At 38.1% G+C, this 24,534-nt stretch overlaps 1 protein-coding gene across 3 annotated transcripts in view; it reads right to left on the minus strand.

The window, feature by feature from the left end:
* Positions 406-24,534, minus strand: part of NAMPT (nicotinamide phosphoribosyltransferase) — a 29,456-nt gene continuing 5,327 nt past the window's right edge. Inside the window, exons 2-12 of one of the 3 annotated variants that reach the window (XM_021384580.1) lie at positions 18,770-18,926; positions 17,441-17,544; positions 14,701-14,829; positions 14,080-14,238; positions 13,579-13,715; positions 11,329-11,554; positions 10,042-10,161; positions 7,416-7,433; positions 5,423-5,563; positions 5,147-5,281; positions 406-3,329 (exon numbers count right to left, since the gene is read on the minus strand). In XM_021384580.1, coding sequence (XP_021240255.1) covers positions 3,216-3,329; positions 5,147-5,281; positions 5,423-5,563; positions 7,416-7,433; positions 10,042-10,161; positions 11,329-11,554; positions 13,579-13,715; positions 14,080-14,238; positions 14,701-14,829; positions 17,441-17,544; positions 18,770-18,926 — 1,440 coding nt within the window. In that variant the 3' untranslated portion in view covers positions 406-3,215. Of the gene's footprint in view, positions 3,330-5,146; positions 5,282-5,422; positions 5,564-7,086; positions 7,178-7,415; positions 7,434-10,041; positions 10,162-11,328; positions 11,555-13,578; positions 13,716-14,079; positions 14,239-14,700; positions 14,830-17,440; positions 17,545-18,769; positions 18,927-24,534 lie in introns of those variants that run through there. The other 2 variants (XM_021384581.1, XR_002434332.1) reach the window with 2 other exon arrangements.

Below are 24,534 nucleotides of genomic sequence, written 5' to 3' on the forward strand. Positions count from 1 at the left end.
TCTCTCTACTAAGAGACGATATTTCTGATAGATACCAAAGCACTTTAGTAGCTGTCCACATGAAAAACCTTTATTTGAGAAAGGATTACGTGAAATGTAGACAGCGGATAAGGCCTTATAGTGAATCCAATCATAAGTGCTCCATCTTTAAGCAGAAGCACACAAGATATTGAACCACAGACATGCTCACACTCAGCAAGAAAAATATTGAAAAGGAAAATGAGTCCAGTTTTCCTTCTCTTCTTTAGAGCAAAGTTGACCACAAACTGCATGCAGGCTGACAGAGCAGCTCTTCTACAGCGGACTGTGAGAGCACTGCTATGCTCCCATCTGTTCAGCAACAAGGAGCACAAGAATGAAATCTGATGCCCAACATCACAACTTTAAGACACAGGCAAATGGCTCTTATTTTCACTGCCAGAACTAAACTTTATTTCCATGTGTATTACATACTGGTATTTGATGCCAAGTACATTAGAATTACTTTAACAGAGGATTTAAGTGAGGAATATTTATTCTTCACTAAACAGGTTAAGAAGGAATGTAAAAACCTACAGGAAAAAATGTTTCAACTTCGTTTTGATTTTGGCAATCCAAACAGTTAAGTACCTTTCTCTTCTCTCCTCCCATCTTTCAAAGTAGGAAAAAACCCCATCTTTTCATAATCATGCAGCTCAAGAAAAATAGTTTTATAAAATCCATTTCTTATGCTAAATATGATTACAAATAAAGTATTAACACAAAACTCCCAATACCTATTTTTAAATACAAATACTGTGTTATATTATGAAATGGGGATAATTAAAATATATCGATGACTACAAATCTAGTAATTTAAAGCAAGCTTAAACATGCCGTTTGCTTTTATGTGGAAGAATTAGGATACCGTATGGTTTAAGCACTGCAGTAACTTCTGTCAACTCCTGGATGCCCAGAACGACAAACTGTCAAACACACAGAAACACGTATTTGGGTCTGAATAGCACCAGGTGTTTTTCTCCCCAAGTCCCCTCCTTTAAAATATATCAGCATTTACCAAGATGAGTGACATGACAACCTTCCAAGAGTGACGTGCACACACAGAGAATTTGCTTTAAGACTCCAACCAGCAAGCTACATTTTAGACAACACTGAACAAATACTGATGCACATCATGATACAAAAGAAAACAGTGCTTCCACAGCATACCCTCAGTTCCCAAATACAAAAATATCAGTTATGGGTAGTTAATAGTTATCAAAAATTTTATTGGTACAGAATGAAAGCAGCATTTACTTTTTTCCTTTTAAACTGTACATCATAAAATTCCCTAGTACACACGTGGAGGAGTAAAATAGGCTCTGTACTATTGACCTGCTATTGGTACCAAGTCCAGATTTAAATCCCTTCTTGGCCAAATACAAACAGTATCACTAATAGCAAAGGGAAGGTAGTTCCTCAGCGTGGAAGGTCAGCATTTAAAGTTTTACTAGAGCGCTATTTTTGAAACAATACATCACTTAAATGTATAATTACATACACTAAGGGTGGAAAACAAGATTTTATTAACAAGAACTATTGAGATCGGGCATAAATATCTTAACCACAAACCCTAGAAAGATTCTAAATGCTTTGATGTGGCCCTTTTTGGTGAGAGAAAAACAATAAAGTATGGCTTTTCAATCTTCCTTTAAATGCATGTTTTGTATAACTTTTCTAGGCTTAAGAGATTTCAGAGGACCTCTAACATTTTCCTTTAACATCATTTCCTAATTAGAAGCATTAATTACATCAGTATATGAAGTCATCGATAGTTGATCATTAAAATAATACAGAAGCCGTTTGCTTTTGCTGTTGTTGTTGTTTTGTTTTGTTTTTTTTTTAAGAAAGGGAGGTATTCCTTCTGTAGCGAGAGCCAGCCTACAGTACTAACATTTCAGAGGTTACTACATAGCTTCTCAAATGAAATCCTCAACAGTTTCGTTTTCCAGCAGATATTTAAGTCAAGCACACGCAGAGAGCTCGTACAATCAGGTGCAGACAGGTCAGAAGTCTCTCGAACACTGCTTACAGTTACCCTCTGCAAAATGGAAGCCCCTCCTCGCCCCAGTGAGATGGGGGAGAAGGGGAAACAGCTCTGCCATTCATGTAGGAGTTTGGCTAGCATAAAGTTTTATTAAAGTTGTTAACAAAAATAGTTAAACATTTTTTACAATTTAACATCCAGTCTGACAAAAGGCAAATCAATGAAAAAAATACAAAAAAGTAAAAAAGTGCACTACCGAGTCCAGTATTCTGCTTTAAAGTCATGTCACTTACAGTATATGAAAAATAAACCCAGAAGTGTAATTACTTTAAAATACACCGCTTCCATATTTCAATATTTTACACATATATTCTATAGTGGAAGAGGAGATCTCTTAAAAACTTTACTCTTAAAATACTGAGGTGCATATGCCAAGTGGGATAGACTTGGCAAGTTAAGTTGCAGTAGAGAATCCTTTCAAATTTGGCATTCCATTTACATACCTTACTGCGCCAGCAAGGCCTGTAAGTACCTAAACCTTCTAAAAAGAACAGGAATTTTCTTCGCTGCAGATTAACTAATACAGACAACTACAAGAAACGGTGAGGTCAGCAATTCTAAAGGATCTTAAGGAGATACAAGTCCTGATTTAGTCGTCAAATGGTACAATGTCACAACAAACTTTAAGGCCGTGTTTTATTTGCTGATTAATGGACAAAAGGCAATGGATTCTCCCCCCCACCAAATATTTTCTTGAAAGTCTGTGCTCATAAAAATCATGAAAAGTTGGAAAGACTTAATTATTGAAACTTTAAATATATTTTACACAATCTTGTTTGTACAAAAATACAAGTTAAATATAAACATAAAGCAATCATGATAATTTTATGTAAATCCATTTTGTGATATTCTGTTATATATAAAAAAGTTCAGCTCTGTCTCATTTGTGAAAAGATCAATACCAGATTGAATCACTACTGGCAAAGGGCCCTAAAAAGCACACTTTAGCATTAAATATGTTTTACAATGTAAGTACCATTTCCTGATTTTATCTTTTCTAAAGGCTGGCAAAAGATAGGGCAGTATGTCCATAAACCAACAAATAATTTGGCTACAATGTCATAAAACACAAACACACAGATCTGTACAGTAAATCCAGTAGCTATGCAGTACATACTTGTTACACACATACACAGACATGGAATGAAACTTAGTGAGACGCCATTTCTAGTTCACTGTTCTTCAGCCTGGCATTTTGTCTTACTTCATCAAATGAATACGACTTCGTTACCTTCCCATTCTTAAATACCGTATGAAGGAGATCCTGCAAGAAACACCATTGTTTTAGCAATGCTGATTTGGTAAAGAAACAAACAATACGGGTTACGCAAACTACATATAAACTCAAATGCAAGGACCCAAATCAAGACTGATGAGACTGGAGCTTGTGACTGCCACTTTACCTGATCTTTCCACCTCCTTCCGGTATCTCTCACTACCAGACAGAAGAAAGGATTTAAGCTATCCTATACATAGACAGAAGTTTTGTGCTTAGTCCCTAAAGTAAGCTGTCCACATCAAGCCATTGACAAAACAACATAAGCTATATAGACTCTGCTAGATTAGCTAGGACAGGAGACACCAACCAAATTTTAAGTACAATTCAACTACAGAGGTTTAGATGAAATCTTTACTTTCTCTTTGCCAACTACAATATCCCTTCGCATAGGAGTTCTGTAAAACAGCACATCAAGGAGCGCTCACAAACAGCACACCGAAAGTGCAGTAAGCACAGTTTGTACAGAAAAGTTAGCACAAAGCAATGCTGGGCAGCTGCTGTGCGTGGTGACCTATCACAAAGACCCACAGCTTTAGGGAAACAGGGCCCACCAGAGTGCATCTCCTCATCATTTCCCAGGGAGCCATAGAACCACACATACAGCCCTCTCCAACATCCCATTACACAAAACTTCTTTATGAATCATTTCACCTGTCACAAATGAAAGAACCATAGATTGCCTTATTTCAGGCCCTAAGGCTTATGACTGAATTGAAGAGATTTCTCAACCCCCATAGTGAAGAATCTTACTATTAACTTATCTAGATCTCCCCTCTTTTAGTTCAAAACCATTATCACTTGTCCTATTGTTATGCTTCCAGACAGAGAGTCTGTTAGGTCTCTCCATCCAGAGCATTTTATCTATGGAGTTTCTGTTTGCTTTCCATGTTTAAATTTCTCAGAGATCTCAGTTTTATGGTTATCGTTGCATAAAACTGTGTGCCTAGTAGTATTCCTCTCCCTTGTAGCACAGAAACGTGCCTCCGAGTACCAGAAGACTCAAGAATCTTCCATCTTTTCATGGCTGAAGTGCAATTCAATAGCTTGCTTATTTTCAGACCTCTTAATTCAGGAAGAGACATGCAGTTAAACAGTTTATTGCTCGTACAATGAAAAATTAAAGAGATTTCCAGCTGAAAGCCTGGAGACTAGCCTAAACAGCGTGCTTATTTTACTGAAATAGCACTTAATTTTGTGATTGCAAAAAATTAACGAGGAAACTGAATTTGTGGATTTATTTACATCTTTGAAAACGGGGAAACTCCAGGCACAGAACACTAATACCTAAAGGAACTGCTTTACAAATCTCAAATGGGAAAGCAGAAACAAGTTCAATAAAGCCTGTCCCTCTCCCACCTCCACCTCAGGACATTACTCAAATTATGGAACGTGGCTCATACAAAATTATTTGGCTAGCATAATACTCTCACAGAACGTCTCAAGTTCTGGAAGGGACCCAGAAGGATCAGTGTCTTGCCCTCTAGACCTCTCACCATTGTTGCCCTTTTTGGAGGCTCTCCAATAGTTTTATATCCTTCTACTATTCTACTACATTAAGATAAACTAGTTTTGGGGAAAAAAAGCAATATTCTCTTGTTTCTGAACAGAAAGACAGATAGTTGTACAACCTGGATATTCTACTAACATCCTAACATGTTACTGAATCTCGCACTGGAGATACTTCTGAAGTAGTGAGATAGGAGTTGAACAAAAATACAATTTCACAATTTGTTTTTGATTAACTTTTTTTTCCAGTCTACTTTTGCATGAAGAATGATGTAATAAGCCTTGAAAATTCATACCTGCCCATACTCTTCAAGATCTCCCTTTCCTTCTTCAAGTGTCACAAAGTCTCCAGCAGGTGTCCTATGCAAAGACAGTCGGCCTTTCTTTGACCGTTTGTTTGGATCAGCTACTGGATCCTTGAAGACATTTACCTAAAATCAAAAGAACATTGGGCTTTGTTGGAGTTACGTACCTTATAGAGATGACAGTAACGTAACAGAAGGTATGAAAAAGTTTGTCAGGTGGGGAGGCCCCTGCTGAAAACATAATGGTAGAAATAGCATAAGACATACCCCAAGACCGTTGGTTACCACGTAGCTACATTTGAAGGAACAGTTTAAGAGATCTCTAGTTAGTTTCTGCAACAAAGCTCCACCAGATCCAAAGGCAATATTTTCAATACTCCATTTATTCTTCTTCATTCCCTCCACAATCTAATAATAAAAAGAAAATTATGATAGAACATGCTTTTAGGCCATGCTGTTTTTCCATCAAAATAGTGTACTACTTAAACAAGATGCTTTTTACAAACAATTGAACAAACTAACATTCAGTTTCCAGGAGATATATATAATAATCCTGTCAATACTTGGCATGCAGCAGTTCGATTAAAAAATAAATAAAATTTAAAAATTGCATTGTCTAGAACTAAGAGTAGCAATTTAGAGATGGAGATACATAAAGCTGCTTAGAACATTGTTTTCGGCACCTTCTCAGGCAGATACAGATCAATGTGAGCTGCACTGGTATTGACAGCCAATTAAAGCTTACTACAGCATTCCCCTCCTCCTCATCCCATTCTATCTACACAAACATGACATCCCCTAGCCTGGAGTCATCGCTGCTAGTTTAGTCACGCTCATAAATGGCCAAGATCTGTTTCCATGACTTGTTACCCATATCTAAGGCTAAAAAGGTAGTGATAGTCCCAATAAGAATGTTTGAACTCATATCTCCGAAATATTCCACTAATAAAAGTAGAAGTGAAAGCTTCAGAGCTGGTGAAATAGCAAAGTCCCATCCATCCAGATAAAAGGAAGCTGAGGAGCGGAATGGAAGGATATAACCCATGGGCAACAGTGCAGTTTCAGAAATCAACATCATGAGAAATCTGGTAATCTTTTGTGCATGCTCAGCCTCTTGCATCAAAAGGAAGTGCCACAGTGATAGATAACACAACTGTTCCAGGAGCTGCTGATGTCAAGTCACTTCTTTCAGAGACAGCTAAGGCAAAATGAAGCTTTCCAATGGAAGGGAGTGGGGGTGGGAAGAAGCGACAACTTTCATATAGTAGCAAATGGGTAGCTACTGTAACAGTCATGTATACTAGTACTTTATTTATCCATTTAGTCACATGTAGACTGTCTCAATGGATACTCAACCTTACCCGAGGTACGGTTGGCCCTTTGGGCTGCCAGGACACACTGCTGGCTCATGTTCAACTTGCCATCAGCCAGAACCCCCAGACCCTAACTACAAGAGTGGCTAACTACAAGAAAAAAACCACAAGAGAACAACAAAGCAACAAAAACCCACCTATGAGCATTTGCTCTTGCTTTCAGAGACTTAACTTTGAGAGAATATCTTGAACAATCTTCCACAAGATATTGAGCAGAGATTTATTCCGTAGAGATCTTACAATAGGACTTTCCTCAATCTAATGGTAACTGCTCACTCAGCCTCATCCAAGAAGCAAGCAGAAGGACTCTCAGGCCCTGCTCCCAAGGGGGAGTATAGGACAAAGGCTTTAGTATCATTACAGTGCAAGTACAATTCTCCCTGATGCATTTCAGAAGCTACTGTACATGACAAAGAGAGGATAATAAAAAGGACTTTCAATATTCTCTCGTCAAGCATAAAACCCAGTAAGACAGAAAGAAACTAGCCTTGACTCACAGATATGGACTCTGCTCATTTATCACCATACTTTGAAAAGGCAAATGTTGGTAAACCCCACCTGAATTCTGATCCAGTTCTATCCTTCTGTTCTGAAGCCTCCCCCGAGGAAAAACCAATAGTGAACAATTTATTGTCTCACATATTCCAACCTATATAAAGAACAGTTCTGGTGTTAAGGTTTGACCACCTCCTGCTGACCATTACAGGCATGATTAACAATTGTGACTCCAGGTTGGAGGATTCTCTTTCTTTATAACCATTTAAAGACATCTGGAAATTGAATGTTCAAAAGGAAGTCCTTTGAAAGTGTAGTATATTGTGGAGTTAGCAGATTGGAATGATTTTTAAAGTGAAAATACTAGAAGAAAGTCAGAAAAGGTTCCTTACCTGTTCTACCAGCATTCCCTATTAAAACAAAGAATTTTAAAATCCAGTTTATACTGAGTTGTTTTCTATATTTTTCTTTCAGCTAGTTCTGATAGTTAAATGAGACTGATCTGCAATTACTCATTCTAGTTTTCCTGTTATACCCATTACCTCTCATCAGGTCCATTACAGGTCATGCCTAGAACCTAAGGCTGATACAGAATAATTAGAACGATCACTTGCAGAGGTGTTTAGAGGGGAAAACAAATAGCCACAACAATGCATTCAGATTTGTTTATATAAACTCCTTTTTAAAAAGTATATTTCAAGATTTTTTTTCTTTAAATTGCAAGCTATTATCCATTCTTTCACAAGTCAGCATAGTAACCTCAGTTTTGCTGACATAAAAGGAAGGAAAAATCTACGAAATTTTAAACATGACTAAAACAGGCTGCAAGCTTGTGGCCTTTTTGCTCCAGCATAACTTGCTGCTGCCAAATTAGAAGTGTTGCTTTCCTCCTTTTCTGCTTCACCCAGCTCAAGACAACAGTTTCTATTTCTCTTGTATTGTGCCGGTGATTACTATCCTGTTTTATGGGACAATTTCATTCACTAAAACAACAGAAAAATCGATCACTTTCAGCCAAGTTAGTTTGCTGCTACATCTGTGGCCTAAATTAGTTTCATGGTCAGCAGTTCAACAACCAAAGCTGACATAAGGTGCACAGTAAGATTACAGTCAGGCAAGATGAGAAGGTAGCCACTAAGCAGCAGTGAGTTATATCTACTCTGTGAACCTTGTGGAATTGGACCCTCTACCCACTTCTACACATTACAAGTAGACTTTTCCTCACAGTCAGCAACAGTTTGAGGAAAATATGTGAACAGGCAGCAAATAATTGCTCCTTCTGTTTTTATCCTCTCCCATTAACTACTGGAATTATTTTTTTTTGCCCGCTCCCTCTTGTTCTGTCACTAGGCACCACTGAAGAGAGTACGGCTCTGCCTTTTTTGCACTCTCCCTTCAGGTATTTATGCAAATTGATGAGATCCCCCTGAGCTTCCTCTTCTCCAAGAAGAACAGATCCAGCTTGCTCTCTCTACTCATATGAGAGGTGCTCCAGTCCCTTCGTGGCCCTTCACCTGAATACAACCAATGAGCGAATGAATCCTATGTGCTTATTTCCTCTTCGAACTTTGTCAAGTATAACTTACAAAGTGAAATCTTTGAGTTCCTTACAAGAATTAATGGTTCAACTTTTTTTGTGTCACAGACTCACAAAAATCAAGTGCGTATTTTGTCTAACAAGAGCACCAAATCACGGTTAAATTTTGTTTAAAAGTCACTGAGAATAATAAGTTTATTGATCAAGTCTCTTCCCTTAGTATCTAACCAAAAGACTTATTTCTCGTGCTTTGCTTCCTTATAAACATTAGCACAGATTATTGGCAGAAAGCTACAAGAACAAAATCTGCTTTAAACACTGTGGGAGTAGGAACAAAACTGTGGTGTTTGAGTGCACTATGGCCAGGGTATCAGGAAACAATCTCAGTGAGAGCTGATCTTTAAAGATTTGAGCGACAAACACCTTTGGAGTTCTGTGGTTGAGGTTAACACAATGCGTTCACGTTAAATATGCAGATGTTTTCTAGCTGGCTTGAAACTAAACTTGCTCTCTCTCATACTCCTAATTTGAGAAGTAGCAGAAATCAACTTTCTCAATAAGAATCTAAAGATGCACCAACCTAAGAAACTAAGATAAGCATCAAGATCAATTTTATTGGATTTAAGTTTATCCAACATATTTCTGGTTTTGAACTCTAACACAGTTAAAGATGAAAAACCCAGAACAAACCTCATAAAGTCAAGTCCTCATCCTTTCACTTATCCTCCTCATCATCTGCATTCTATTACCTATTATCTCCTTCTAGCATATAGCAATGAAGTTGTAACTAGCTTCTAGCATGCAGCAGCCACTAAGGAACTAGCTTTTGTATTGCCGAAATGGCACTTTTAGTATAATTACTCAAAGATTATGTATATTTACCAGATTTAGGCATCAATGGTCCAACAGTTAATTTGACTCTGACCACAGCCTAATCTGTTACGCATATTTTTGGGGCTTTCAACAATCCTTCCTCCATTAGTTGCCAAACCAATGGACCCCTTACCTCCCTTCACCTTTGTTTTTAAAAGGTCACCTTTAAAATCCACACCTTCAAATTCCAAGTATTCATCAGAGCATACATAACTAATGAACCCAACCAGTTAATTACTACTATTGCTGTAGCACAGCAATCATGCAGCATGCTTTATGTGTCAATAAGAGGACCAAACATTGCCAGATTTTTATCTGAGTAAGGTTTGACTAGCAGGACAAAAGCAAACAAAAATGTGAGACAGCACAAGCAGAAGGGTTACAACACTAAGATTAGGATATGACTTATAGCTGTTTATGCATCTTAATTATTCCCTGCAGGGTTTTAATGAATGTGTTTTACATGGGAGGATATCATAGCCGGTGTCCAGAACGAAGGGCAGGGAGAGGTCAGTAGTGAAGCTGCAACATCTGACTAGTCATAACAGATTCCAGATTAAATAGCAACATTGTCAGTATCACCCTGACATGTGAGCAGGATCTCTCACCTCTTGCAACGTGTTGATATCCACTCCGTCCCCTTGAATAACTCTGAGATATGGTGGCAGCAATTTGTAGCCTTTAGAGTTCTCTGTAATGGGAAACTTCTTCCCTAAGATCTCCAAGACCTGGAAAAGAAGGGAGACAGTTCAAAATGAAAGTAAAAAACTGCCCTTCCAGTAAAGAAACAAATCTCCACATTTGATTCAGTAAAGCAACAAGAATGCACAAATCCATGATTATACCCACAAATCCTGCTTTAAATACATCTAACATAGGCACACAAACAAAAAGCATGCCAGCCATTGTGGCGGAAGCCATTAGATTAAAGCAGTCATAGACCATAAAGCCTTTATAAACATGTACCCAAAAGCTAATCCGATCCATGCTTCCCTTCTTTCTCCCATTGGCTGCTGTCATTTATTGCTATTCAGACGTCAGCTGACAATTCTGCTCTTCTTTTGACCACCTTTAAGGTGGTGGATGAGGCTCTCAGTTTTCTAACATTTTCTTTGCCAGCACTAACTTAAATGAAACGCTTTAGATGGGATTTTTCTTACTTGCTACGATGAAGATCGTTCAAAGTTCCTATTTGTGATATGTCACTTGCCCCAAAAGAAAAAAAGCGTTAAAGCTGTATGGATTTGATAGAATACCAGCAGCCCTAACATCTTTCATGCTGATTAAAACAGTGTTGACAGCTACTCAAATTCAGAGGTACCGATAGTTTTTATTATTTTAAAACTTCAACAGTCATTATACTCTGCATACTGCAAGAAGGCCAGAAGTAGTTTTCAAGTTAAAGTTCACTTGTCACTGACTGAAATACAAGTCTTACAGAAGGGAGGAGAGTGCTTAATTTGTATTTACAACTTAAAATGGTAGATTATACTAATACAGGACTCCGAGATACCCAGTCTTGGTGGAAAGAAGTCATACCTGCCTGGCATTTGTATTAATACAAGTAAAAAGAAGGAAAAAAAATAATTTTGTTACTAAGAGATGAAAGACTTCTCTTTATAGTATCATTTCAGCATCATTAGAAGAGCAAAACCGGTAACTCTTATAAAAGCTTTAAGAAATGGCATGCAAGAATGCTTTTAATGAAAACAATTCAAATATTTAGACTGCAAGGGAGTTTCCATATCTATATTTAAATGAGATACAAGTTTAGACTTTTCATAGGTATGCTTTTCAAAGCGTACTAAGCTAGAACATTATGTTTACTACCCAGCCAGTCGTTACGAAACAAACAACTGTCCTTCCCCATCTTGTTTAAGAACTTAAAGTGTTACCTTTAAAACAGTATCAAGGGGATTCCCAGAATCCGGTCTAATTATAAGTGGTGCCTCTGGGCTTCGGCCTTCAATTATATGCCGTAAGTCGTCGCCCCATATTTTTTCACAAGCATTGTAAATGTCGTAGCTGTCACTAACCACAGATACAGGCACTGAAGAAAACTGTGTCACTATGTGTTCAAAAGCATCTTTTTCATGATCCTTCCCCCAAGCTGTTATGGTACTGTGAAGTCAATGGAAAAAAAAAAACACATTAGAGCAGCATTTGTGTTAAATCACACATTCTGCATTTCCTAACAGAAATAAATCAAGATAAGAATAGGCAATGTGATTATAGGACAGCACAAATTCCAGTCTTATGAGCTCTGTCTTGCGTGGATAGTGAATATACTAACAGCAGCCTGGATTCATCTCTGGTAGCTCAGACAAACACTGCATATGTGAAGCTTCTTCAACATGTAACTTAGTTTTATTTAGTTACTTTTTGTATTTGTGAGAGTTTCTCTTAGATCTGAAATTCAGACAATTAAGGAATCACAAATGCAAGAACAGACCATCTGCTCTGGCAGCTTCAGACTATCAAATGGAAAGAGAGAACTAGCAGCACAAATTAGAAGAATCTTAAGAGGAAACCTTTTTAAAGTGTATTTTCGATAACAATTTAAAACCACTAAGTTCCCTATCACAAAGCTTCTTCCAGAAGAACCTCAGAGCATTACCCTTGGTACAAGGGTACAGGCAACAACATGAAAGAGAGTTGCTGTAAGAGGCAGTAAGTTACTGAACGTCAGCTGATCTGCAGAGGCTGTCTGTACGTGGCTGGCGTAACTTACATCAACAACTTGTGTGTGAACAGATAAAACACTCGTATAAAACACAGGCGTGCAGTAAGAATTGCAATTTTTCCCACAAAATGCTAGCATTAACTTTCGAGTGGATGAGCCCTGGGTCACAGGAGCAAAGAGACAAAACAAAATTAATTTCCAGGAGGCTGGGGCAGTCAGAGGAACAACCCTGGTGGCGTGCCAGAAGGAAGCACCACACACAACACCACCTCAGACTGGAAGCTGGGGAACAGCAGAACAATTCTGGAGAAATTCAGAGACCTATTTTGTGTACCAGCTTGAAAACAGAGAATGGTCTGCATTAGCACACGCTTAAAAAAAAAGTTTAAACTGTATGCCCTCACGCTACTGCTTCCATATACTGTGCAAAAGATGCTTCCATGTGTTTTCTCTCATTACACAGAATTCACAGAACTTTAAAGTCAATTGCTCCATTTTTTTTTTTTTTTTTTTTTTTAAATCAACTGTGGGATTAAGTCAAGAGATGTGTCAGGCAAATTTTGTTACTTCTACATCAAGTAGCAGTGCTGGAACAGCATTACAGCAAGGATACAGAAAGTTAAATGAAACAAAGTACCCTTAAAGCTGATCACTACCCTATTAGAACTATTCCTGCAAGCTTTTCTGTTACCTTTCTTGCAATTCCAAATGAAAGCCTCTATTCAAAAGGACTATATTTTGTACTTGCTGAGAACAAACAAAAGAGGTCTTTCCTTCCTTTGTGCTCATATCAGTATGCAGATGCACAAGTGACATCCAAAGATCTGCACTCACTTCTGACCTTGTTGGAGACTCCAAGGTCTTCACCTCAAATGCCTGTTGGAGATTAACTCCTTACTCTCAAGTTCATTCACAACAAATAGAAGATTACATTATTGGTTAAATCCGTTACACTGATAGGAAACTTAAGAATGGGGAAAACATGGTGGGAAAGTTGCAACTCATATGGTTTTTCATTTTACAGTTTCATGTTTAAAACAAACGTGAAGCTCGTAGCATGAATCCTCAGTATCTTTTACCTGTAAGCCTTCAGGTTCCATTTAAAAATAATCACCTACACTTAGAATCATATAATATCCTAAGTTGGAAGGGATCCACCACAAGGATCATCAACTTTTACTTCATTCCGTTAAGAAGTTTATAGTTTAAAAACATCTACAGTTAAAAACAGCCAGACCATTGTTGAGCCCCTAGAACATACAGAGGCATCAGTATAGGACTTTAGCTTCGACATCTGGATCAGTCAAATACAGTATTGGTATAAATGAAACCGCTTAAGATGAAGTGAAGCTTCCACTTTTCCTGTAAAGTGAAAAAAGCCTTTTCTAGATACAAAGACGAGTAAGTTGAACAAAATGTATTCTTTCCTATTAAAAAAGGTTTTAATTGCCAAAAATCCTACCTGTGTTCAGCAGCTGGAACAGAATATCCTGGAACTGGATCTTTTGTTCCGTAGTACTTCTTAATTAACGCAATTCCAGCTACAGTGTCTGTTCCTTTGAAGTTCACCAAATGAGCTGAAGCTCCTATTCCTGCAGTCTGAAAAAGATGCAGCTTTCAGTTGCCAGGCCAAATATAGAAGCCTAAAATCAGTTACTGGCTAGCACCAATTTGAAACAGCAGAACTCTGACTCGGTTCCTCTTTCACCAATGCACTCTTCATGCATTTACAAAGACAATTTCCATGGAGAAGAAAGCTCTACCAGTCTAATACTCAGATACAGTTCAGACACACACTCCACAGGGCCAGATCCACCCCCTCTCCACATAAGTCCAAACACAGCACTCTATGAATTCACAACTTCACTGTTGCACTCAGTTACAACTGTTAACGAATACACACTGCTGTCCTTTATAGTTGAGAACAATCAGACCTCCCAAATTATTAGAAAAGCTGTACTACCTCTTGTGAAGAAACTCCTCTGTAGCCGAAGTCATGCAGTTTATACTCCAGTCCTTCTAAGCTGCCAGAAGTCTCCAGCAAGTATTTGGCCAAAATCTTTTTCTGCTCTCTAGAATTTGTAGCCACTGTGATCGGATACCACGACTGAACAAGAATAGTCTAAAGCAAAAGCCCAGAACATTATTAGACACATGCTGAGTGAGAATTTTTGAATACTAAGTAAACATTTGCTCAGGTACAAAAAGGACTATTTATTTTCACCACCAATTCAGAAAGCCTCCAGCAGTTTACTTTAGGTTAAAGTAATTAGTCTTTAGAATACCTTAATAAGGCAGGGTAATACTATCCATCTCAAGAGTTACTGCTCCCAAGCTACAAACATACACAACTCCCTTCTTCCTCTTTCCCCTACAAAGAAAGTACTGCTGTAAAATTATTACAATCAGTTGCCAGGTAGGGAGGAAAGGTCTGTGTATGAGTACTGAAAATAGAATCGAAGCTTATATAAAGCAGAAAATGAAAGCTGTCAGAGACTTCCCTTAAGCCAGTGTGGGATTTAACCCTTAATTTAAGTGCATTAATTTTTATTTAGAAAAAATATGCTAACTTTCCAAGACTGACCTCAATCCAATTTGTGAGCCAGTAGCATTCTGGATCTGTGTTTTCTACTGTGAAGAGAACATTTCCTCTGGGAATGACAGAGCCCTCAGGAACAGCCTTTATTTCTATAGGAAGATGGCCATCATATTTCTGTGTGAGAAAGCACAATGTCATTAGGCAACAGGAAGGTTGCATACTACTTCTCTTACTTGATCGCAGTAGATAAAAGTCAGTCTGCGAGTCTCCTCATAAAACTTTTTAGGTTTTTTTTCCTTTCTTTCAAATCTAAAAACATTACAGTTTATTTAGACTCTGACAAATTTAAATTAAAAAACCCAACACATGAATAAAGGAGGAAAACTCCATGATCTAAAGAACAAAATAAGGTTTTCAGTTGCATTCCTTGTGCAAATTGAGGCAGAAGGGTTTAAGTATTCTCTAAAAATACATATGCTCTATTCACAGAATAAGAAATACTTGCTACTCATTTTTCTTCAGTGCTTTCACCTGAAGAAAAAAAAAAGCTTAGCTACCAACTAAGCCTTCAAAAAGCCATAGCAGTCTTGCTTGGTATAGATATGTGATTTGTTAATTTACTGGAGGAGGATCTATTTGAAAGAATGTTTTACCACCTCAACTATTCACTAAACACAAAATCCAGTCTTGAAGTATCGCTCTTCTGTTAAATTCAGTCTTTCATCCCTGAAAAACTAAATATTCTATGGAATATGCCTTTTGCAAAAAGTAAATTGTGAACAGCAGCTCTAGAACAGTAATTGTAACTTTCTGATACAGCTTTGCAAGCTAAACCAATAACACCTAGAACATTTTGAACATTAATACTTTTTCACAGAAAGCTTCACATGAGACATCACTTCTTTAAAGGCAACAACAATTGCATAACTTTAGAGAAATTACACTAGCATCAACACACATTCTCCAGTGCCCAAAACATATTAAAAAAATCTCTTTTACACTACAGTTAAAGTTTATTCTAAAGTGCAATTTGTTGAAACTAATTGCATTTATATACCACCCAGGCTTTGGGTTTTTCAGACTTGGAGATGATTGTTCTAGTTTAATAAAGGACAAAAATATCTTCCAAGAGGCTCAAAAATATTCATTAATGATTCAGTGAAGACAGAAGTACACTTAAGTGGAAAAAAAGCCCAAGAGAATCAGAACTCTCTATAGGTGTTGATTTTATCCATGAAAAGCAATAAGGTCGTATCATAGCAGTATAGTATCATCATTTTCAAATGTTTCAGGTAGTCAGCTTCTCTCTTGTAATAAGGTGTCTTCCCAGCGTATATTGAGTACATATGGTAAGCATTTTAGGCAAAATGCATGTTTTTCCCCTGCACTTTACCTAGCACAACAAATCAGATAACAGAGCCAGAGAGCAAGCAGTCGTAGGTTTATAGAGGTATAGAGAGCAGAAGGGTCTCAGTGTACATATAAGGGCATACAGCACTCAAAGGGAACATACTCTTCCAGTTCAACAGACATTCGCATCTAAGATCAAAAAGGGGAAGTCATATTTGTTTTCCTATGTACTGTTTCGGCAAGAAAACCTGAGCAGTGATAAACAAAGTACACAGAGGGCACTTGGAATGGCTGTTTTGACCAAGGCAAAAGCATGCATTGAAAAAGGATTAGTTAAACAGTGTTAAAACTCAGCATGGAGAGACATGCAGCATAACACAATACCAATTCAGTTTAGCGAAAGAGGGATCAAGATTACTTTAAATACAGGTGAGAGCAGTCCACAACACATAACGTAGCTTAAATAAGAATATGGTTTGAATTCACATCTGTAGTTATTTCAAAAGGAGACAAGGTTTCTATGAACCTCTGCATAAGTATATCTTAGCAAGCAGTGGTTTTATTTACCTTGCCACAATTTTCAAAATTAGCTGAAATTCACTATTCTCTTGCACACCTTACGGCTCACCCTTGTAGCAAGATGACATCCAGATATATTCACCAACAGATGCCACCATTAAATGCATTCAGTCAGAGTATCAATAGGAAAATAAACTCAAGAGGCTAAAAATTGTTTTCAAGCATCAAATGTTGTTCATTAGAATTCACAACAAAGCTTAGTATTTAATTCATCCGCAGAGATTAGAACAGCTCTGAAGAATGTTATTAGTCTGCATATACTGGTTTTACAGAGATGTTTGCAATTACTTGAAGATTGACATTTACAAACAAAAGAGAAAGAGGATAAAATGTGGAAAGACTTGGCGAGATTTGTGTGTCAAGTCTTGTATTTCATAATAGAGTTGAACTGAAGTACCTCTGAAAAATTTGGGAAATAAAAAACACATTTACACATTTTCTGGAACTATTTACACATGCAAAAAGTTGTAATGCTCTCTGCATTAGAATTAAAACAGTTATGATTAGTTACAGACAGCAATACAAATGATGCAACCAACCTCTAGGCACCAAATTATAAATGGAGATTGGTCAACAAGCCCCACTCTTGCTCTAATCTGTCTGGTGGCAGCCATAAGCCCTTATCTCCTGCAAAGCCATATCTGCCATCCGGAAGGATGGACATTGCTTTTCTCTTACAGTTATATGATTATTCTTGGACAGCTACTACTCCCTGTACACTATACAAAAAGCTACATTTATCCACTCTTTGCTATTATGGCTAAAATATCTCGGTTTAAAGGAGAGACCGTCACATCTATTTTATAGTCGATTCATTAATCTTTTGTTATCTTGTATTATTTTCATGAAGTTTTACCTCCAGAATATAGTTCCATCCCTTTTCATTGAAGACATCATCTTGAAAGTGCTCCCTATACACTTCTTTGGCTTCTTTGATTTTTTCTTTGGTCACCACTTTACCTGTGGTTTTGGAAACAAATGAAAACTTAGAAAATAAGTAAGAGTTTCAGACACAAGAGTTACTTTGCCTCAAAAAAATAATAAAAAAAGACATAGAGAACACATTAAATGCAGTATACTAGCTACGTTTAAACCAAATTTAATTTATTATGTTGATAAGGATGCTCAGGAAGCCAACAGTGTAAAACAGACTTGTGGTCTGCAGATGGCTCAGGGACAGTTTCAGATCTTTTGTCTTTTATGATGGCTAATAACTCATCGTGGGTTTTGTTTATCATTGGTTTTCCTGGAATAGTATAGCAATTATGCAACTCGACACACTCAGCAAGACATAGCCTGCCTAGCACAAGTCTCCAACTACACTGCTCCAGGAGAATCCCTGTGAAGATGCCATAAAAATCAGTTTCTGATTAAGCACTTCTGTGACAGGGACAGACTAACCTGATTACTTGAGTAAGCACTTCTACTGCTTTAGGACTAATTGTCTATTTGCAATGTTAGAGAACAATCCTTAGACTGCTAGAGAAAAGAGGTAAGATTATTAAGTACTTTTAGTTTAATTCCATCATTTGGCAGAGATATTTATGGATTCTGGGTAAGACAAACGCATGCAAGCTATATGGCTACAGTTTTCCTTCTAAAGCTTGGCAAAAGGCAATTTACATTCAGGTCAGAACAGGTGATATTTACACAATACAAAAAAAAAAACAAGCAAAATCTTAAATACCACAACAGAATTTTCAAATGTTACTCTTAAAAACTGCCAGTATTGAAAACAAGTTCACAGGTAGCTGCCATATTAAACAACCTGAGTGGCAACAGAAACCTAAGGGAAATCAATGTTACTACCTTACAAAGCAAACACAGATTAAAACTTGCATTCACAAATGTGAAATGTATCTTCTTAAGATTCCGAAGTTTGTTCCATTTCTATTCATTTCAATTTAGCCCACTGAAGGTGGGGTAGGAACACCTCTTCGTTTCTAATAATGCATTGTCATAAAGAAAGACAGCAGGATGCTGCTTGAATTCAGAAGCAAATATTTTATTGGGGTGGTCATCTCATTTTCAGAATCACATAAATACAACCTTATGCCTGTCACTAACTGTAACGCACCAACCAAGATAACCTGGAATTGTTTAAGCCATATGACTCCAGGAAGGCTTGACAAAAATTAAGGTATTTATTTACAGGTAGATTTCTACTGGAATTTGAGATAGTTACCTTTTAAGTATTTATTCAGAATGTACTGCAAACCATAAAAAACAGTTTCTTCATACTTCACTTTCCTTAACTTGGAATTTTCAGTCTTCTTTTCACGACATTCAAAGTAGGAATATACTTTGCTTGTATTGGGTGGATATTGCTTGTAGTGTGTAACCTACATTAAGAAAATCATCAGTAAGTGCTTGAAACAACACTATAAAACACAAGAGAAATCAAAAGTCATTGGGCATATCGGGGTTTTCAGCAGAGCTCTGACTTCATATGTTAAAGCTTACAGGAACTCCAACTCTTCTGACCTATTCCTCCATTCACACTCCACACAGTATGCATTTAGGGGATGTCCCCTCCTGCAGTCTTCTTAGATTTTCAGTTCAGAAGTCTGTCTCCCTTATCTTACTTTCTTTGTTTCTGCATCAAGGCTTTTTTTCCCCCAGTATCCTTCACGGTCAGCGCTTCCACCACCCCCACAACTTTGCTTTGAATAACTGGGAAAGTCACCACAGCCTGGGTTTTAGGAGCAGCGCTGAGCACTCACCTGCCCAGCCAGTTTTCTCTCCACTGCACAATGCTTCCTGCAGCTATTGGGCTTGGCCACAAAGTTGTCTGCCACTACCAACCTGGAAGTATCTGCTTGTATTTAATTGAAGGGTTAAGGCTATAGTCACATAGCTCAAGTGAAAGCCATACAGGCTCAAGAAGGCATTTACCCAAAGGTCTCATTCACCATGATCAGAGAGGACTTCCCAAACGCAGATTATGTTAATGAGGACTCACAAACCTGCTACTATTGGGAATGCTATTATAACAATGCTACTATTGGAAAAGAGCTGCCTGAGGTTTGTACCTCCCCACAACCTCTCATCCTATGGCAGAGTCAAGCACCACCACACAACAAAATCTGAAAAGGTGCTAAGGGCACATCCAAATTTGTCTGAAAAGCCCAGATTTAACCATGAGATCAGAGTAATTTAATTGCTGCTACTTCTTACCCTAAATAATCTTTAAAAGTGTCATTTCTAATACTACAAGAAACTGGAAAAGGAATAACTGAACATTTCTTCTTTGTTGTCCTGTCTTTCTAAACTGCGCCTCTGACACATTCAAAACAAAATATTTGAGTTTCCATTACCTGTATTGCTAAAACTGTATATTAAGAATTTTAAAAACAGTGGCTTCTTTTCCTCTCAAATGTCACTTCTATTCAGTATTTTGCTCAGCTTCGATAATCAACTAGACTGCTCAGTTGCATTTTCTGGTTGTTCTATAGCAGCAGTTGTGCTTGGGTTTCCAATGCTGCAAGGAACAGTCAAATAAATGAAAAGGTCAATTTATAGATCTTTCCATTATCTTTACTTGTGTGAAGTTTCCAAGGCCAATCAAATAAAATCCAAGCTTGTCACTGCAAGTTATCTGCCTTCGCTTCAAACAAAGAACTGCTGAGCAGACATCAACGGAGCACAACCTATTCTGCTCCAATTTCACAGCCGCTCCAAAGGGAGAATTACTGACTAGCTTTTAGACTTAGTTCTAGCTATTTGGAAACATCTCAATCCATAAACTCTAACCTGCCTGTCCCCAGTTCTAGGCAGAACTTCCAAAAAAAAGTAACAATGGCAACTCAGACAGTTCTGTTCACACATAAGCACACAAACACAAAACCCACAACCACAAAAGCCTACTATGGAGCATTCTGAAAAAATATCATGTCCTTCTGACTAACGGGAGTATGAACATATGCACAATTCCCTTACAAAAAAAAAAGTTATTAAATGGTCTCAGAGGAAAACATATAACAAGCCAAAAGGTTCATTTACTTAAAGACACAGAGAGCAGAACTCCTCGCTTCATGCTGTTGCCACACAAATTACTGTGACTGTATGAGAAGTTTTGGTCTTTCTTGTGACCGTGTAAGGGACTGGACTTCAAGCTGGACCTTCATTTTATTGTATCTCTTAGGAACACTGCCTGATTTTGTTTTCATTCTTCATCCTACTGGGATGCAACAGCTTCACGACTTCAGAGTGAGCACTCAGTGCAGAGCTGAGTGCTCACAAACAAAGATGCATACAGCAGACACCCCAAGAACAATTCCCAGACCAGTATCTGAATTCCTGGAATGCACTCTGGAACAAAGCAATGTAATGTTGTTTTATCCACAATGATTCAAACAAGGCAAAACACTACATCCACGTGAGAATGTTTACTCAAGTCTCTTTAATAAGGTTTAATGATCCAAGTTACTAACAGGGGCAGGTTGCTGCAATTTAACATCTGCCTTATAACAAAAGCTTGCATGATCATCTGCTACTGCCTTTGAAAAAAATCTCTGGCTTCAGTCACTTAAAGAAATCTCCTCCAGCTAGACTTTTTTGTCTATCAAATGGGTTACAGGCCCCAAATTAACTTACGGAGTACAATGCACACACTGAGTTGGTGCCACTTTCTCTGGTTGCATTTAAACACTTTTCCATAGGGTCTTCCCATTCTAGCTCTGCTTTGAAGCCTAACTGCAGAACACGGTGCTCTGGCAGTATATGAGCAAAACCCGAGGGCTGAAACCTGGCTGGAAAACTAACAGCCAAAGGTATCCTTCATGCAGCATGCCTGGGGAGACTGCTCCTCCAGACTACCTTGCAGCAGTTTCAGCCAAAAAAACAAAGACCAACCAAAACCAAGAAGAACAAAAAACAAAAAGAAAACCCCAAATGCACATCCATCAAACATTAAATAACAGGTTTAGCTAATTTTTCTGCCTTTAGATTAGATCTCAGTCTGAAAATATATAGCTATTAATGGCCAGAAAAGAGTTATTTCTCAAGATGCAAACTTAAGTAAGTTTGAAAGAAATTGATACATTTATCAATTAAACTTCATCAAGTAGGTGACAGAGATAATTTATTTTACAAGTTATATGTGTAAGCTGTCTTTCTATTCTTCACATATTAGAATCCATTTAAACAGTGAAAAATACACATCCCTGGCAATTAAGATATTTCACATCTAACCAGTCTTTGTGACTTTGAATAATTTGTGCTTCCTTTGATATTCCACAAAGCTATGGGTTTCCTCTAAAAAACCAGAGCATCCACTGGGTGCCCACAAGGCCCTCATGCTCTTCTCAGTACTCAGACACAACCACAACCTTACAGCACCACACCTTCCAACCACTGCCTACTCCAGGCACGCTGTATAGGTGAGTGAGAAGAGAACCACAAGACCCATCTTCCCCTGCTCTTGATGTGTTTAACCATAACGGAAAGCCTCCAGATTTGCTGCCAAACCTCCAGGTCTCCACTATGCTAAGCCACATCATCATTCCGCACCTCAAGGACTCATCTATCAGCCAGAAGCCTCTTGTTCAGCCTCTGCTGTGCTTGCAAGCTACCAGGCAGGGCACTGAACCTAGAAGGCACATCTGCCTGCAACGCATCATGGCGGCTCTTCCCATTAGTGGAGATTTCAGAACATCTAGGGCACAGGAAAATAGCAGGCATTCACTACAGTGATGGTCAGGAGGTTGTGCAGGAAGTCAAAAGGCAGTCTCATCTGGTGGGTGAAAATCCTGCCCTCAGCAGGGGAGCACTGAATGGGCTTTGAGGTCCCTTCCAACCCAAGTAATTCTAGGATTCCATAAAATGTCTGGCAGTAAAAAATAAATTAAAAAAATCTGAAAAAGAGCAAGCCCTAGGAAGCAGGAGCACTTCACAGAAGAGACAGAGAATGCCACTGGAGAAAACAACAACAACAACACCACCACACAATCAACCACACAAAAAAAGACTACAAGGCACTTGGACAATAAAAGCTATGCTTTCGAAAATGCCTGAACCTTCCTTGTTGTCAGATGATATTTTGCATCTCCCTGTATGCTACAGAGTGTAGAAAGAACAATCTATGACAACAGGTGGCATTTGAAATGTATTTCATGTGACTTACAGATTGAGACAGCATTGATAAAACTATGCTTTCAGGTAGTGGATGACAGAAGCTGGACCTGTACAGACAGGCTGTTGATAAGCAGCAGTGACTCTAAGCTCTATAGGAAACCCCCGTTTCTACAGAAACAAAAACCAAGCAGAAGTTCCTACTGAGATTAAGAGACCCTTACAAGTAAACAGGACTCCAAAGTATGTTCAAAGGTCTTTTGATACTTAGTTCAAAGACTGCGGCTTAGGTTTCATTTCCACAAATTTCAACAAACAGCCCTAGAACAACCATCTACAACAAGATTATGAATTATGACTGAAATAGAGAACTTTCATTCTCCAGCTGTGATAGCTGCTTATTAAATTGAATCCAAATAAAGGTGTATACTGGACAAAGAATACCTCTATTCATTTTTCTACTGCGTTTAGTTAATACGAAGCACAAAACTGATTTAGAGCAGCCATCCAAGAAAGTACACCAACTATAAGAAATTAAATTTTAAGAGCAATGAATTAAGAGGTACTCGTGACAAAACATTGAGAATGGAGACAAAGGTTGTGTTTTTTTTTTTAATAGGCTAGGTAACAAACCCTTTGGAATAAGTGTCTATTTACAAGCTTTGTTGTACAAGAGTTTGCAATGAAATTCTTTAAAAATGTAATTAAGTCCATACACGCCAACCATTTGAGAATATGAGAAACCCAGCTTTGACCTCAGCAGAGAAATCTGGTGTGCTCACATTCCTGGTGCTCAGCTGGGTGGTATCGTGAACCATCAGAAAGATGCTTCTAAGCTCTGTCTGTAGCAAAGAAAACAAAACCCCATGTATCTAGCCAGCAGGAGCTGGCCTGTACTATACCTCTATGGGAGATAATACCAGCTCAACTAAGAAGGTACTTGAACTTGCAGTTTGTTTGAAAACTCTTTATTGCAAAATGGGTATAAAAGAGCCTAGTTCCTGAAAGCCAGATACTGCAGCCAAGCTCAAAGGAGCATGGTCCTAGAAGTCAGTAGGTGGGCCACTCAGCTGAGGCACTTCATGATCTGCAGCACATCACTAGGGCATGAATTATGGGCTGGTCAATGTCCTGCCAGCCTCGTTCACATGCTAAAATGGGCTATATCCATAACAGTGTATGTGAAAACTGACCCAGACTCCTTTGTAAGTGACAAACAAAAAGGAGAGCCAAAGCTGTGGGATGTGGTTTTAGAATGGCTTGTTGAACGAACTAGTACTGGAAAACATTTATCTGGTGGATTGTCACCCCCATATACAGTATGCTGAGTTAGATAACTTTCCTGCAGCGGTGCCTCAAGCATTTATCCTGCAGAGACTTTTATGAAGCACCTCTAAGATTCTTTCTTGTTCTGGTATTACCTACCATTACCAACTTACGGGAAAAGATGGACACCATGATTGGAAAGACCACTTCACCTAACTTTATTAGGCTTAACTGATAGAGTGCATCAAAGCACAGGTTACCAATAACTTACATGGAAGACAGTTAACAAACAGCAGAGGAAATGAACCAGTACTTAGGATAAACTAACACAGGCTATGACTGAGACTGATTTTGTGTCACTTTTAATGCCTCCATATTTTAGTATATCCATCATCTCTTATAGGCTGAAAAATAAGAGGAGAGTGAGAAAAAAACCAACAACTATGGAATCAGTTAGTACTATGATAAATAATGAAAGCACGTGCATGCAGCCATATTTCTATGGAATCTGCACACAACAGCAAGAGATGCTCTAAGGGACCACATTCATATTCATCTATCAAGCAAGGTCAAGCGTAAGCACTGTAACTAAAGGTATTCTGAAGCACTCAG

Source organism: Numida meleagris, chromosome 1 (genome assembly GCF_002078875.1).
Source record: "Numida meleagris isolate 19003 breed g44 Domestic line chromosome 1, NumMel1.0, whole genome shotgun sequence".
NCBI classification, from domain to species: Eukaryota; Metazoa; Chordata; class Aves; order Galliformes; family Numididae; genus Numida; species Numida meleagris.